Source organism: Halyomorpha halys, unplaced genomic scaffold, assembly GCF_000696795.3.
Source record: "Halyomorpha halys isolate HHAL.00 unplaced genomic scaffold, Hhal_1.1 Scaffold2598.1, whole genome shotgun sequence".
NCBI classification, from domain to species: domain Eukaryota; kingdom Metazoa; phylum Arthropoda; class Insecta; order Hemiptera; family Pentatomidae; genus Halyomorpha; species Halyomorpha halys.
The window spans coordinates 69,579-85,358 of record NW_027113721.1 but is presented as its reverse complement, the minus strand read 5'-3'; the positions used below and the strand labels follow the sequence as shown (position 1 = coordinate 85,358).

Genomic DNA, 15,780 nt, shown 5'->3' with positions numbered 1-15,780 from the left:
AGTGTTTTGCCATCCGACTCTTCTCGTAACTGTTTTATCAAATATTTAAAGTGTCTTCCTTATAAAAAGATGACAGATTCATTGAAATTCATAGATAAGAGATAATATACAAAATAAAAGTGGGGACAATGAAAATTTATCAAATAATGAAGGGTAACATTGGAAGATGAGTATGAGGAATACATATCAACATGTCAATGAAGGCCTAGGAGAGTGGAATATAAAGAGATAAATTTAGATAACAAGTGCTTCTTGTAGGTAGAGAAAAATAATTTGAAATAAACCGACAGAGAAAGGGGGTGATGAGTATTAGATTTGTAAGATGAAATAAAAGAAACTCTTGAATTGTAATGGTAGAAGTTTGGTGTAAAAGAAAGACATAGAAAGAAATCACATCAGCCAGTAAAATTTAGAACTGGAAACAAGAATGAGATCTAATGTTTATAATATCTAAATATACATAAAAGTAATCTTGCAGACAATGGTTTCTGAATCAGAATTATGATCTGTTGAAGTTAGGAATTAAATTCAGAGTATATAATAAAGGTAAAAACAACTAAACTCTCGTTATTAAGTATTAATTTATTAGTAAAAAAAAGCTAATACCTAGTTTTTTTATTCAAATTTCAGAGTCTTCTCTCTCAACTTCAGAATAAAAGAATTCTTAAAAATTATTTACATAATTGCAAACCTTGTCATTATATCCATATTATTGTCTTACAATAACAAATGAATTAATTTGAAACAATAAAACAAATGAGAAGTTCAATCATTATTACATTTGTTATCAGACGATGTTAATAGACACTACTCTTCATTTGTTTCATTGTTGTAACTGCTTCTAATTTACTTATTAATGTAAGACAAAATAATATGGATATAATGACAAGAGGACCATTCATGTAAATCATTTTTAACAATCTTTTTGTTCTGAAGATAGAGGAGAAGCCTAAGAAACCTAAAACTATTGACTATCAGTTTTTTTTACTAATAAATAAAAGCAAAATGAAAGATGCATTGATCCTTTAAAAAATAGATAAACCTATCACCTCTCAGCTTACAAATACATTTAAATTCACTTAGACTTAGCAAAACAAACCTGATATTATCAAGCATCTTAAGAGGCCATTTAGATATAAATGATAAAAGGTAACTTAAACCATTACAATGGTTGGGAGTTCACAACTTAAAAGATGGTTTCCACATTCTACAAAAGGGAAAATCTGTGGAGATTCTGAAGAAATTCTATATTAAAGATTTTAAACTAATCAAAGCCCACAAGCATTAAAGCAAAATCTATAAGACAAGAAAAACTTGAGTCAAGTGAAAGAAAAAAACTGCCATATCTCTCATTAATTTACTCACACATCTCAATCATCTAGATGTTAATAATTAATTCTAATATGAGACAACTTAACAGACATTTTAACCAAACTCATAACCAGCTAGCCAAGCGATTGTAGAAATATCTCAAAAGTAATCTGAATTATATTCTAAACAGAGCATACAATTTTTGATCACTTTAATACTGATTATACAAATTCTACAAACAGATCATATTAGACTTTATGTTAACTCCTGGATTAGGACCAATACATTGAAAAGCCAAAAATAAAAAAATTGCAACAGTGTTGACCATTACTAAATAAAGCTGAGTACATAGCCACAACATAAGCGATTTAGGAATAAATGCATTTCAGAGATGGAATTGATTCAGTCTCTTCATCCTCAAGACCTTTTAAAAAAAATCTTTGTAAGCTATTCAATAATATTATCATGGTTTCATTATTTAATGCAAACTAGTCATAACCAAACATAAGCATAATGAAGTTATCTCATTTTCTTTTCACGGATAAGTATATTTTGATTTTAATCAACAAAAGCCTAAATTCAAGTTCAATAAGTCGTCATCACATTAATGACACAAAACAGCAAGGATTCAAGTTTAAAAGATGAATATTGATCAGTGAAATGTACAATATCCAAATTTTTTCACTTTTAAAAGCTGGTACATTTAAAATATTTTTGATTTTATTTACTGTACGCTTAGCACTCTGAAGTTCATTAGTTGAGATTAATTTTAGTGGTGTGTTCATTGTTCATTGAAGATTTAACAAGAAAAGATAGTCAGGGGTGCTGTCAGTGGAGTGAACAACACAAATAAGGAAGTTTATTTTATTTGAGCTGAAATTTCGGCCAAAAAATCAGTTTTTCAACAAGGTTAAATACAAAACAAGGTAACGCGTTCTTCACTATGCTTACCTCATCTCTAACTATCTTCTCTTATTATGAGATTAATTTGAGTTAATTTATTGAAACCAAATAGAGTTAAAATATGCAGTTATTTTTATAGAAATTAGCTTTTTAAAATAAAATTAATTGATATTTTTTGTGAAGATTAAATTTATTTTTTTCTAGATCCATTGAATTTGACAAAATGTTTTATAGCATGGTAGTGTAGTATCAATAAAATGATACAATGTATTGCTTAAAACTCTAGATTACTTTCAAATCTTTTCTCCTCATTTTATATTTTATGCATCTTTTATTCTTTTTCTAACTCTATGTAAACCTAACATGATAAGAAATGGCTTTTTGGACTAATTCCAGTGAGAGGAAAAACTTTTTTTAGATGGAATGTAATCAGAATGAAAAATAAAATTCATTGAAAATAATATTAACTATAAAATTATGAAATAAATACATAAATTGATTACTGTAACTGCTCAAATATGAAGGAACTTACATTAAAGATAAAACATTAATAATTACTTTTTAGAAGTTTTCATCCTCAACCATAAAAAAACATTTCACACCTGAACTAGAAAAAAATTACTATCATTTTATTGTTCAGTGATATAAAGTTAAAATAATCAGTGGTTTCAAAATTAAAAGAAAATTTTTAAGTAAAACAATCATTATTTAAGTGATTCCTGGTCATAACAAGATAATAAATTCTTCTTACTGAAAAAGATTCAGTTTAAATAACTGACAGTTTCTGTAGTCAATGTTAATTTTTTTTTATTCCAAACTATCGTTTCTATATTACAGCAACTACAGCAAACATTTAATATATTCAAGTCAACTAAAGGAAACATAATGAGCAGAATATTTTCATTGAATTTATAACAAAAAGATATGTAAAAACTAATGAAAAAAAAAAACATTTATATTATTCTTTATGACCATATTATGAAATTGTTTATAGCAACTACCTAACATTATGCAATGCATGCTTTGCATGTATTAAAGGCACATAAACAAAAAACACTTTTTTTACCCCTACTAACGTTTATGCTCTGATTTATTAAAAAATAAGCTATCTATTTGTATACAAAGATATTTAAATGACTGTAATAGCATAATATGAGGAAGAAAATGCAAAATGTTGATTTACTAACATTAAAATGTTTCAAAGAGCATCACAGCACTAAGTCATTACAAGAATAGATAACAACTGAAATAAGAACCACAGTACAAAGGGGTCACAATATTTTTGGAACCAAAATTTAAAAAAAAAAATGATTAGGCGAAGATCATGGGGGGGAAACAAGTGTTGTCCAAAAAACTTGAATGAAAAAAAATACAATGTTTGATGACTACTATGAAATTCTGTTTTTGTTTTTAAATGATTCACTAATTAAACAAATATTATAATTTATTTATAAATCTTAGGTGTTAAGGGTTCATTACTACATGGACATCGCGTGTTTTACCCCTTTATGCAATAACATAGCATTTTATTTCTCCTTGTAGGTATTTAAAAAAGCCCTAAAACCTTTTTTTTTCCAAGTCTGACCTAATAGGAATATAGTGCTGCTTCTTCTATTTTTATTCACCAATAAGAAAATTATGAAAGAAATTTTACCATCTGTTTTTCATCTGAGTTCTTCAATTACTTACTGTCAACATGTTTTGTTTAAAACCTATAAGAAATGGCATACAACCATCATCCTTGTCCAACAAACTTTCAATGGACGTTTTTTTTTATCAATGATCTCAACGGCCATTTGATTTTGTGCTAATTAATACAGTAAATTATTGTTTTCAAAAAAAAAAAAATAATCTCCATTGATGTTCATTCTAGGAATGAGAAAATAGGCTGAGTATTACAACGATCCTAACTCTGAAGATTGTTTTTGATGTGATCACAGTGCATTATTACTAAATACTAATACTATAGTACTATATACCCTTTACCCACTTGCCATTCCAAATAACACTGACAATGGAATAAATATTTCAGCTAAAATCCATTCTTACAGTACTATTAGAGCTATGAAGCTATCTGAAAATGTTTAGGTCGATGCTAATAAGTCACAATTTTTTTCACTGACTCTCTAATTAAAAATTAATAAATCAATATATGACTGTAAAAGGTAAAAAAAAAAATCACATTCAATTTTTGTTGAAATTATTAAAAAAGTTTTTACCAATTTTACTCTTTCTGATAAATAGTTTTACTTGAAAATACTTTATTCTCTTATTTTGGAATCAATAATTAATTACATACTTAGTTTTTAACTAAAAGAAATAACTAGTACATTTATGCAAAATGTAAATCTGCTTAGCTAACAAGAAAGATGTAAAATTTGAATCTTATCTTTATTGTGGATAATGAAAAACAAAAAATAAAATAAATCATGCATAAATGTGCTCAAGAAGTCATGCTTCGTGCTTAGCCTTCTTAAAAATAGTACAGCTATCCCAAAACATGTTGGAAAAAATAAGCCATGCGCATCATTTTAATGATTAGATTTTATTCCAGTTGCTAACTGAGCTCATAAGTTTATCTTTTCCTTTTTTTTTTAAATATTTACATAATAAAAATGTATTGTAGGAGAGAAATCAAAGGAAAAATAAAAACACAAGTAACGAAAATATTTATATCTCTTTAAACATTTCATAAAAGAAAAAAAAAAAAGCATATTGTTTCCAAAAACAAATTTCTTTACTTAACTAACTTTGGTGATGGGGAAAGTTGTGCCTACCATGCAAAATGTAAATAATTACACCTATGTAACAATTTGTTTAATAACAAATCATATAGTTGTTGATAATGAAAATTATAAATTTAACAAATAATACAATTAAATCTACAAAAATTGAGAATATAAATTAGTGCATGCAATTTAATATAACTTTTTAAAATCAACTACAACTAAAATAAAACAAAAAATAAATCAGACTTAAAATAAATTACATCTCATATGGTCACAATATTTCAGAAAAAATAAAAACAAAAAACTAAAGCAATTTAAAAACAATGATTTAAAATATTATACACAATGCATTTCATCCAAGCTAAATTATGAATTTGGCAACGAAATTCACTTTGATGAAGATAATTAATATAAGTTAATAATTGCAATTTCTATAAAGCTAAGTGCATATCTAATATGCCCCAAGCAATGATTTGATTAAATAAGTTCATACTATGCAAAAATAGTAAATATTAACTGCTGTCAAAATACCAGAAAAATATTCTAAATTTTAATAAAAGACTTAAAGTAATAAGCTCTCTATGATAATAATTTGAAAAATAAAAATTGTTGGCAGCATTTCTAATCAACTCTTTTAATAAAAGTTTTCCTTTGGTATAATTAAAATGATTACCAATCTATATTATGTTAATATAGTCATTAAATTACCAATGATATCTGTACACTTTTTTTTTTTTTTAAAAAACACAATCATAATTTATTAGGTTATAGGTTACATTGGTAGATAGAAATAACATCCAATAAAATTGCTAACTACCATTTAAAAACTTATATCAGCAGGCAGTGTCCTTTTCAATAAAATAGAAAAAATTAAAATAAATCGATAAAAAAATAATTATAAAAAAATGAAATGCTACCAATTAGGAACTAAAATGATAAAATCAATCAAAAAATTTAGCGAGGTGCATAAACATGCATAGGGTAGTGTTGTATTGATCTGCCATACGACCCTTGGCTGTGTAGCGCCCTTGCAGCGATTGCCTGCGATGCAGCAGTTGGAGGAAGGAAAGGATCTTGTTCATCCACTTGGGAATAGTCCCGTCTGTAATTAAAAGAAATTGCTTTTTAAACATTTTATAAACTAACCCAGAAATCACATACAAATTTTTCTACTCTTTGAAAATGATTAATTCTACATAGCAATATAAACCAGAAATAAGAAATGGTTTTAGTACTTCTATTTTGAAAACACTCCTGATAATCATCATTCCAACTGGTCATTAGTCTGTTTCTTTCCTAGAGTTTACTCATCATTTTGTTCTCCATTAGGTCTACCTCATCTTAATTCATATCTGTGGGCTTTCTTCTCTATCCTCTTCACACAGTATCTCCAGCAGACCATTCATTTGATTCTTTTTTTTTATTCCATGAATACTTATCATAGAAAGTTGTGCTATGTTGTTAGACAATGTTGTAAGCATCAAATCTAACTTTAAATGAATGTAGTACACAACAGGATATACAAAGCTTGAGAAAACTTAAATCATATCCAAGATCACCTTTCAAAAGGCTTTTTCAATAAACAATATTGTTTTCCTATCAATTTTGAACTAATGATTTAACTTGTCACATATAATAGGCAGTGTACAAGAGAAATTTTAAACAAGGGTGTCTATTTTGAGGTGTTTTCATTTAATTGAATAATAAATTAAAAGTGATTTATATTTGTGACTCTCGGTTCTAAGACATGTTATCTAGCATTTATTATGAATTAACGTTTTTGCCATCACTGTATTCTTTATTTATATTTTTATAAGAATAATGTTCGTATTAAGATATGCTTGTTTGAATGTAACATATTTTAACATTTTTTTTTTATAGAGTTTAAACATATTTCAGATGGATAAAATGTTTTATAAATTTTACTCTCTCAACTAACTAAGATTGAGTTAAGTGTAGTAATTGGGCAAAAAATTAGTTTATACTCTGCATCTACCCAAGAAGGTAGTTAGTGGTTATTTGTTGGTAATTACTGTTACACTCTTCATCTACCCAAGATGGTAATAAGCAGGTTTTAGTACTTACATATGTAATGAAATGTACCTACAAGAACTGTTATCAATTTCAGTAGCTCCTTATACGATATCTCTAATAAATTGTACATTATATTTTTACTTTCACTTTTGAAATGTATATCAGGGGAAAGTATTGCAATCAAGTTAAATTTAAAATTCCAGTTTTCAACAGAAATACATATTTTGAGGTTCTCTGAGTCCACAGAACCAAGTCTTGCAAAGTCATCTGTGAGTACAGCCTAGCTCAAAAATAAAAATTGTACAAAATAATATTTACATATTTAAGGCAGGTATATGCCTGTGGTATGACGATTTTCAAGACAATCGACTGGGCGGAAGTGCCACTTCATAGAATAAATTTTTCACATTGTTTCAATTTTCTCAAATACAGCTCAAATGATTACGATTAAACTTGACATATTATTGAACAATTAAATGGCCTATATTATCAGATGGGTTTATTCTCATTGAAATAGTTTGACAGGAAATACATGCTAAATTTCCAAAATGACTTCTTCTAAAGTATCTTTGGATATTTTTAAATAATTAACCATTTCAAAGTTTTACTAGCAGTGAAAAACGGAAAAATATGAACTATGAAAGGAATTGATAATTAACTTAAGGAAATATATTTTTCCAGGTAGAAAAAATCATTTCCAAAAAATAATAGTAGTACTTTAGAGGTATCACATCACATACTGTTAGAAACGTAAAAATTCTAGAAAAAATTATATTTAAAACAGAAAGTCATAGAAGGTAATAGAAAATGATAAAAGCGCATAAATAAAAAATCTCTTTTAACACGAGTTTTAACTGGTGGGCACATGCTTAGTTTTGCCACTTAATAACGTCTGCTTATTTATTATTGCATGTATGGTTAGTTATTTAATAACCACAGTTATTAAATAATTACTTTTTAAATTTATCTTAATCTATATTTGAGTGTTTCAGTTGACAGAATTATGAAATCTTAATTTACTCTACAGGAAACTGTCATGATTAGAGTGAATCAATTTGTCAACTGAAAAGCTCATTAAGAAAATTAGTACGGGAAAGTATTGCCACAGTGCAATGATATAGAAATATCTGTTCTCAACTATGCAAGAATCAAGTAGGGGTGGTAAGCCAAAGTTATGTGATGAGAATGCCGCACCCGATTTTTGTTTTTCACAATTTATGAAACTGAACCTTTTTCTCCGAAGCTCTCAACTAAAGAATTGTCAATGTATTACAATTGGCATAGGAAAACTTTAAACTGTTATATTGTCCTTATATTTCATTATTTTTTTATTTTTTAATTACACGAGATATTTGATCAAAGATTTTCATTCATATGTTAGTTCTATTCAAAATTCAACTATTGAATTGTTTAATAGAAAAATTAAATGTTTAGTAATTATGTTAGTTTGTTTTTTCAAAGCAGTAACTTACATTGCTATTCTTCATTTTTGTAACTTTCCCAGGAGATACTCTAATAAGATATCACATTAAAAGAATTCTTCATAGGATTGACATACTACTGAACAACGTTTATTGAATGTATTTTTAATTCGCAAAAAATAAGTAAACATCCAACATTGCATAAAATAAATCAAATTCTCAATAAATATTCTTATTTGTTATTTTAGTATACAATTTCCTAACAATGGAAAGGAAGGGTGAAAAGGTTGATTTTAAAACATGAGACTAAAAATAAATCCTTTGAACTATTTAAAATGTTACATGTTTTGTGAAAAATATACCAAAAATTACAATATAAGCAGGGTAATTTAGTATATTATTTCTATTTAAACCTGTTAATGGAGAGAAGAATCTAAAATTTTGATTGTACCGTGCCAACTTACTGGAGGCCAGGAGAATGTTCCCAATCAGTTCTGAAATTAGTTTTTTTCCCTAACATTTTAGGAATTTGAATTAGGTTCTCAAATATCAAATTTCCTATATAACTATTCCGGTTTTTAAAATTGTTGGAGGGACAACACTCTTCCTGCCTCCCTCATCTCTATTATATAACAATATCCATGCATGTGGATAACTTCAACCAAAATACCAACTTATTCAACATAAGACATAATAATTACAAGTATGCAATTACATATTAGCCCAGGCCTTAACACTCACAGTAACATCACACATTATAACATGAGGAGCCTACAAAATACAATTTTATTTCTTAAGATTTCTTCTTTGAGTACAGAAGTTAACTTTTATTCATTTTTTTTTTTGTTAACTACCTGGTCATTTCTGATACATGGGATGGTCATTCTACAGGTTATCAATCTATCCTGGCAAGACAGGGAAGGTTGAGTTTTCATTCCATAGGGTTACAACAAAATAAAAGTCACTGGACCAGACCAAAATCGAACTGGTGACACTGCATACTGAGGTTGCTGAGGTGATAACTTTACAGCTTCAGGAAGTTGACTTTCTCCATCTATTCCTTGAGGAATTTTGTTAGAATTGCCACAGCTCTTCAACCACCTATATATCTTCATTGAAAAGATAGTTTTCTCTTTTCTAAGACCTTGGATGTAACTGCCACATATTTTTTATAGGCTTGAGAAACCTATTGTGTTCCATTAGATATTTTTAATCTAAAAAGCCTACAATATTTATATTTTTGTGTGTATTAAAACCCAATTGTTTGGTTATTGACTGGGATTCATCCTGCTTCATCACACGCAACCTGTTATGTCTCAATAATTTAGAATATGATCAGTCTGTATTTTACATGATTATGACCTAATTCGTGTTTTTATTTTCAGTGCCATTTTGCTCAAAAAGCTCATTTTGAGTTATAATAGTATGTATCTTATAATAGTAGAGTAAGTTTTTAATTTAAAATGAAATTATTTTTTTTTTCTTAAAAAATTAAGTATTATTTTTCGATGTGACAAAAACAAATTGTTTAACTATAAAAACTTTTTTATTATTATTATTTTTTTAATCTTATGCTCAAAAGAGAGTTCAAATTAGGGATATTACTGTCTGGGTTAACTATAAAAAAATATCTAAACTGACCCAAGTCATGAGTACAGCCTAGTGCACAACTTCAAATACTTCATGTTTTAAAGTAAATGGTTTGATAAGTAAATTAACTTTGACAAACTAACTAACCAAAGGTCAATTTAGTATACGACATGTTGTTTTATCGATTATATTCCTTATCGTAAAAATAAATATTTTTAATTATTTGCATAAGCATATCCATATCAATTTAAATTTTTTGCTTTTAACTCTCTTGTTTTAATATGTTTAAGTGTGACATCTTACTTATAAATTATGAAATACAAAAACTTTTTTAATAATAAATTATTGGACTTTTCAGAATTATTCACAAATAACATTCTACATATATATTGTTCAGTCCTAGTAATTGAAAAGGTTTTTAGAAAAAAATCAACATCAGTTAGTGTTAATTATATAAATAAATATGACATAATTATGCACATATACTCAATACTTGAGAAATGGTCTGATTTGAATTCAAATTCCACACTGCAATGATAATGCAGAATAAACTATGGATACACAACCTTTAAAAAAGGAAACAAATTTAGCTGTTTTAATCATGTTCATCAAAGTTAACCTGAAATTTATATTCTTAAAGAAATAATTTTGCTATTAAGATGTGGTGAATGACTCCTAGTTTAAAGAAAACCATTGTAATTAACAAACATTTGATTTTTAATTTTTTCATAACTAAAAAAATTAAAGATGGTAACCCAGGTTTTATGATATATCAGCTCAATTATTTGCCTTACAAGAATTCTGTTCATCCCAGCAATACCAAGCCTAAGGTATAATAATAATCTTTTAACCTACGTTTGCTTCCTAGCACCAAATTCCCTTGACAAAAATTAGTAAAAAGACAGCTAAGAACTTTTTAATATAATCAAAGAGAAGCAAAAAATAAGAAAATTTAGATAAATTAAAAAAAAAAAATACAATGTAATTTTTTGGCTGATATATACATATAACTGAAAACTATATGTGCCATAAACATGAATAAGAAAATTAAAAAAACAAATAGTTTCATAAAAATGGCAGGCCATAATAATTACTGTGATAAATGAATCAAATACATGTACTCAAAATGTTTAGAAGTTGTTTGTCATATTTTATTTAATAATGCAATACTTTCAAATTTTATCAGCACTCTTACGCAATTTTCCCATTACTTTATCTAGAAAAATATCAGCATAATTATTTCTTTCATCTAACAGTTTTTCAATTGTTAGCCATACTTTGCTATCACAAGTCAAATTGGAGTTTTTTGTTTCTGTAATATTTGATGGAAGCAAGTTATGTTTCCTAAACATTTTTTTACTATTTTTAATCGTTTCCTTAGCCCATGGCACACCGTCTTCTTTAGTATCAACTCTAAAAATCTTATTAAATGGGAATTCACAAGCTTTAATCTGTGGTTCTATTTTTCTGCTCGGAGGATGATGAAGTTTACTTGGTGGTGCATGCACTGAAACCACTTTATTTAGAAATGATTTGGGATTAGATGATCTTGTGAACATATGCCTATCAAATGCTCTCTGAAAATTCTTAAGCTTTCTAATTAATTGAGAAAGATCTTTAATGTTGGGGCCACCTGAAGGAGATTCCTTTGAACCTTTTCCATTCAAAATACGAATTCCCTCATTAATCAATTCAGAAGCCATATCCATTTCCTCTCCCATCCCATTATCATAACAGGTTACCTTACCATTTTCAATAGTATTTGGAGAATCATTAGATTTCTCAATCCCATCTTCTTTATCAATATTGCTCATTGAAATGAAAGACCTGATTGATTTTGATAATCTTAGTTTTTCATTTTTTTCTGATTTGCCATTGACTTTTGGAATGGTGCTATTTAAAGAGCAGCTTTTCTTACAGACATACTTTAAATAATTATTCAAATCATTTTTATATTTAACTAACTCTAGAACTGACATATCTCCTAAAGGTCTTTTAAGAGATGGCATTAGAACACTCGATTTGCTAGGATTGGGCTGAGAACTAGTTAATGCAGGCTTGACTAACAAAGTCGTTGTTCTAGCATGTCGTAAATTTTTAGGTGCAGGTTGCAAACCAGATTTTTTTTGCGACTGCTTTGATAACTGCCTTTGCCATTTTTTCCATTCCTTCCTCAAAATTGTTCTTTCAGATCGAAGTAATCTTCTAGCCATCCTTCTTTTTCTTTGAATTGCTCCTTTTTTTTTTGTTTTCTTTGGACATGGCAAAGGATCTTCCAAAAATACTGTTGTTATTCTATCTTCTGGAAAAAACTGATAATGTAGGTTAAACTCATCTTTTTTATATTCAAAATCTGTATGAGAAGGGCCATCATTTTTTCCTTTACTATTCATCAAAGTAAGAATGATGATTCTGGTTTCAGTCTGTTGAAATCAAACAAAAACAAATTAAATGACTTTTTCATTTATTTATAAAAAAAACTGTAGAACTTATGAGTACAACTAATATCTATTAATTTTTCGAAAATGCAGTAATTTAACACTAATGACAATCTGAGAAATTAAGAATTAAAATAAACTTTATTAAATAGATATCATCAATAAAAGATACACAGTACCCTTTAAATACAATGAATTAATAAGAATAAATAATGCATTTGATAAATAATAGTAAGAGTTAATTGCAACATAACAATACAGGTACGTGAATGCTAATTCTTTCATTAATATACTGGAATCATCAGTGCCAAAATATTAATAAATCAACAATTCTTCTCTGAGGTCTAGGATCAATCCAGAAAACAAGCCGTGAGGCGCGGGATCTAATTCTATATCTGAAAATTTTCTAGTTAGCTTAGCAGTTTTATAACTAAATAATTCATTTAATACCATAACATATATAATAAATATCTAATATATAATAAATAATTTAATAAAAAAAGAAGGTATGAATAAATTAAAGAATTTTCTTTATCAGTTTTCTTTAAATAGTTTTTTTGTGATAGTTTAGTCGTTCTGTGTTTACACTATATTAAAACCACAATAAACTTATGAAGTAGTTGGCACAATTGAAAAAAAATTTAAATAAACCACAATGTTAAAAAAAAATTGAAATTGGTGGCTGTTTGAGAGCAATTATTATTTGAGAACACTTTTCACTCTTTGAGACTTGTCCCCCTGAGCTCAGCCCATTTCTATTAAATGTCAAGCTATACTCAAGGGTGCTACACCCAATAAACCAAAACAAAAAAATTGGAGGAAGATAGTCCGGGTGGCGGTCAATAAAGGTAATTAATTATAATTAAAATAGTAAAAGAAAACTATTTACTGTTAACCAACATTTCGCCCCACTTTGCAGGGCTTCGTCAGAGCTGATAAGAATGATGTTCTGTTACCAACTGGTGTGTTATACATTAGTGTATAATTTCATGGTTTTACAATTTCAAAGAGTGACAGAAAAGGTTCAATTACTTATAATAATATCATTACCTAATTTAACAAACAATTCTAGAAAGAGCTTAAGAATCTTGCTAGGATATTGATTTATCTTTAATTAACTTTGAAAAATATTATAAACCACTTCTCACAATTTTCAACTTGACAAATGGTTTTAATAAACTTAAATTATAAAATTGACATTCCAAATAATATGATAAATTTCTAATGATAACTAATTTAGTATTTATGCTTTTAGTTAAGATAAATTTAGAACTTGAACAGTACATATAAGTAGGAAATATACCCTTAAAAGCCGATGTTTTCATACGTTAGGTTAATCAGTTCAAAAATAATTTAGGAAACAAATGTATACATAAAAAAAAAAGTGCTAAAATTACAACTAATTATATATTAATCACTTCCATTATTTGAGAGTTTGATTAAATAAACTGTTTGTTTCAAGTTAAGAAAACCATAATTTGAATTTCAGAGAAATTATTAATGATAAAACACTAGGACAGAACAAATTTTTACAAACAATAAGCAATCAATAATAATAAAATATTTACAAAATTTAGGTTAAGTAAAAATTAATAATAATGATTAAACATTAAGACTTTAAAACAAGATAATAAATAGTTAACAGATGAATGAAGTTTACCTTGTAAGAGAAAACAAACAATAATTTAATGGTATACTATTCTTTATAGATATATTATCTATACATTACTGCGCAAAATTACAGATAAAACAAGTATTTCACTAAGCATGAATTTAGTTCAAAATTTTATAAATCAAGATTATTAACAGATGTTTATTCAAATATTTCTTAATTAAAATCTTACTAAGCAATTCAAAAACCTTTTTCTTATAATTTTGAAGATTTGCATTTTGATAGGTTTTCTATCGGGCAAACTACAGAATCTTCACTTTAAAACAGTTTTAAAAAGCAGATTACAAAGGGTTTTAGGGAAGAAATTAATATTAGTTTAAATATCTTTCAAGAATCAAAATTAACCTTAAAAATAGTTACCTGCTACAGTCTCACACAGATTAAAACTGACGCTATTTACAAATACACAGATAAAAATTGTAACATCGTCACTTTGATATATCTTTCAAATGATTTGATTTTTGGAAAATTACTGTTTGTACTTATGCGTTTAATCTTGTACACTATATTTAGGAAATGGAATGATTTCCACTAAAATGATTTAAATTTTTGAATCAATAATACATAACAGGTTGAATTAGAGCTTTCTTTAATCAAATAGGAAGTTTGAGATGAAATAGAACATCAACATAATTTATTATTAAAATAAATAAATCCTTCAGTTTAAAGATTAGTTTTGGATTGTTTTGGTTATGCTCAAGAAAATAACACCACTCAATGTCCAAAAGGTTGTCTCATATTTTCAGAAGAATAAAAAAGCAGTTTTTAGACATACAATCTGTATTACATATTACACTTCGAGATATGATACAGACAAATAAAATAAATTTTGGAATATCAGAAAAATATTTATGCCATTTAAAAAAAATCAATGCTTCATTCTAATGAAACTTCAAAAGAATTCTCGAAGTCAGAAAAAAATATATAGGTATATCAAAAACTGGTGGGTGAGATAAGATGTTTCCAGAAAGATCAATTGACTAGTTAAAGTATTCAAACTGTATAGTTTATTTTTTTTTGGAGTACAAGGTACCAAAGTTTACAAAATGTTTATTTTACATTACTGAGAGAAAAAAATCAAAGAACAGAACATATTGATAAAAAAATTATAATAAAAGCAAAATGCAGACCTGATAAGGAAGATAGCAGTGTAGGTTATAATTGAAAGTAAAACAATAATAGTTAGTAAGTACCATGACATTACAACCTCCAAACTAAATACTGCATTCATAAATCTGTAAACCCTGCCTCAACAAAACCCAAAATGAACATAACAAACAACAATTACATAAAATTGATATTCAATTAATAGTATTAATGTAACTGTAAAAATACACCTGATTAAATTGTTAAAGATAGACTACATCTCGGCCATATACAATTATCTGGTTCTACTGAAATTGTAAATGAATACTTATTGTACACTATGGGTATAAGCAATGATTATATTCTACTTACTTTTTTCTAATATAGATCCATGTATGAGAGTCGAGCCAAACAAGGACGGCGAAAAAGAATCCAGCCCCGATGCTGGCAGCCAGCATGAAAGTCAGTCCAAACCTAAATAAAGTTCATTTTCAATAAACAATCACAAAAAAAATTATCAAGCTGATAAATCAGAGGCTAAATAATTTTGGCTAGGTGTAATATATAAAATAAATGGAATTTATAAACAAGAAAAT

General features: G+C 27.2%; 2 protein-coding genes across 4 annotated transcripts in view; both read right to left on the bottom strand.

The window, feature by feature from the left end:
- Positions 1–15,780, bottom strand: part of tty (tweety) — a 36,887-nt gene that overhangs the window by 6,988 nt on the left and 14,119 nt on the right. Inside the window, exons 10-11 of the mRNA XM_014437490.2 lie at positions 15,557–15,658; positions 5,900–6,045 (exon numbers count right to left, since the gene is read on the bottom strand). Coding sequence (XP_014292976.2) covers positions 5,900–6,045; positions 15,557–15,658 — 248 coding nt within the window. The remainder of the gene's footprint in view (positions 1–5,899; positions 6,046–15,556; positions 15,659–15,780) is intronic.
- Positions 11,118–14,482, bottom strand: LOC106691647 (uncharacterized). 3 transcript variants are annotated; one of them, XM_014437495.2, is made up of 2 exons: positions 14,459–14,482; positions 11,118–12,411 (listed from the first exon to the last, which is right to left on the bottom strand). In XM_014437495.2, exon 2 carries the CDS (start codon positions 12,379–12,381, stop codon positions 11,161–11,163), a length of 1,221 nt encoding a protein of 406 aa, XP_014292981.1. In that variant the 5' UTR covers positions 12,382–12,411; positions 14,459–14,482; the 3' UTR covers positions 11,118–11,160. The 3 variants fall into 3 exon arrangements, with proteins under 3 accessions (XP_014292981.1, XP_014292979.1, XP_014292980.1); XM_014437493.2 differs by lacking the exon at positions 14,459–14,482 and adding an exon at positions 14,087–14,242; XM_014437494.2 differs by lacking the exon at positions 14,459–14,482 and adding an exon at positions 13,730–13,826.

Bases quoted from the DNA above. Each gene is read 5' to 3' on its own strand.
- LOC106691647 (XM_014437495.2), bottom strand. From the start codon at position 12,381: ATGAATAGTAAAGGAAAAAATGATGGCCCTTCTCATACAGATTTTGAA.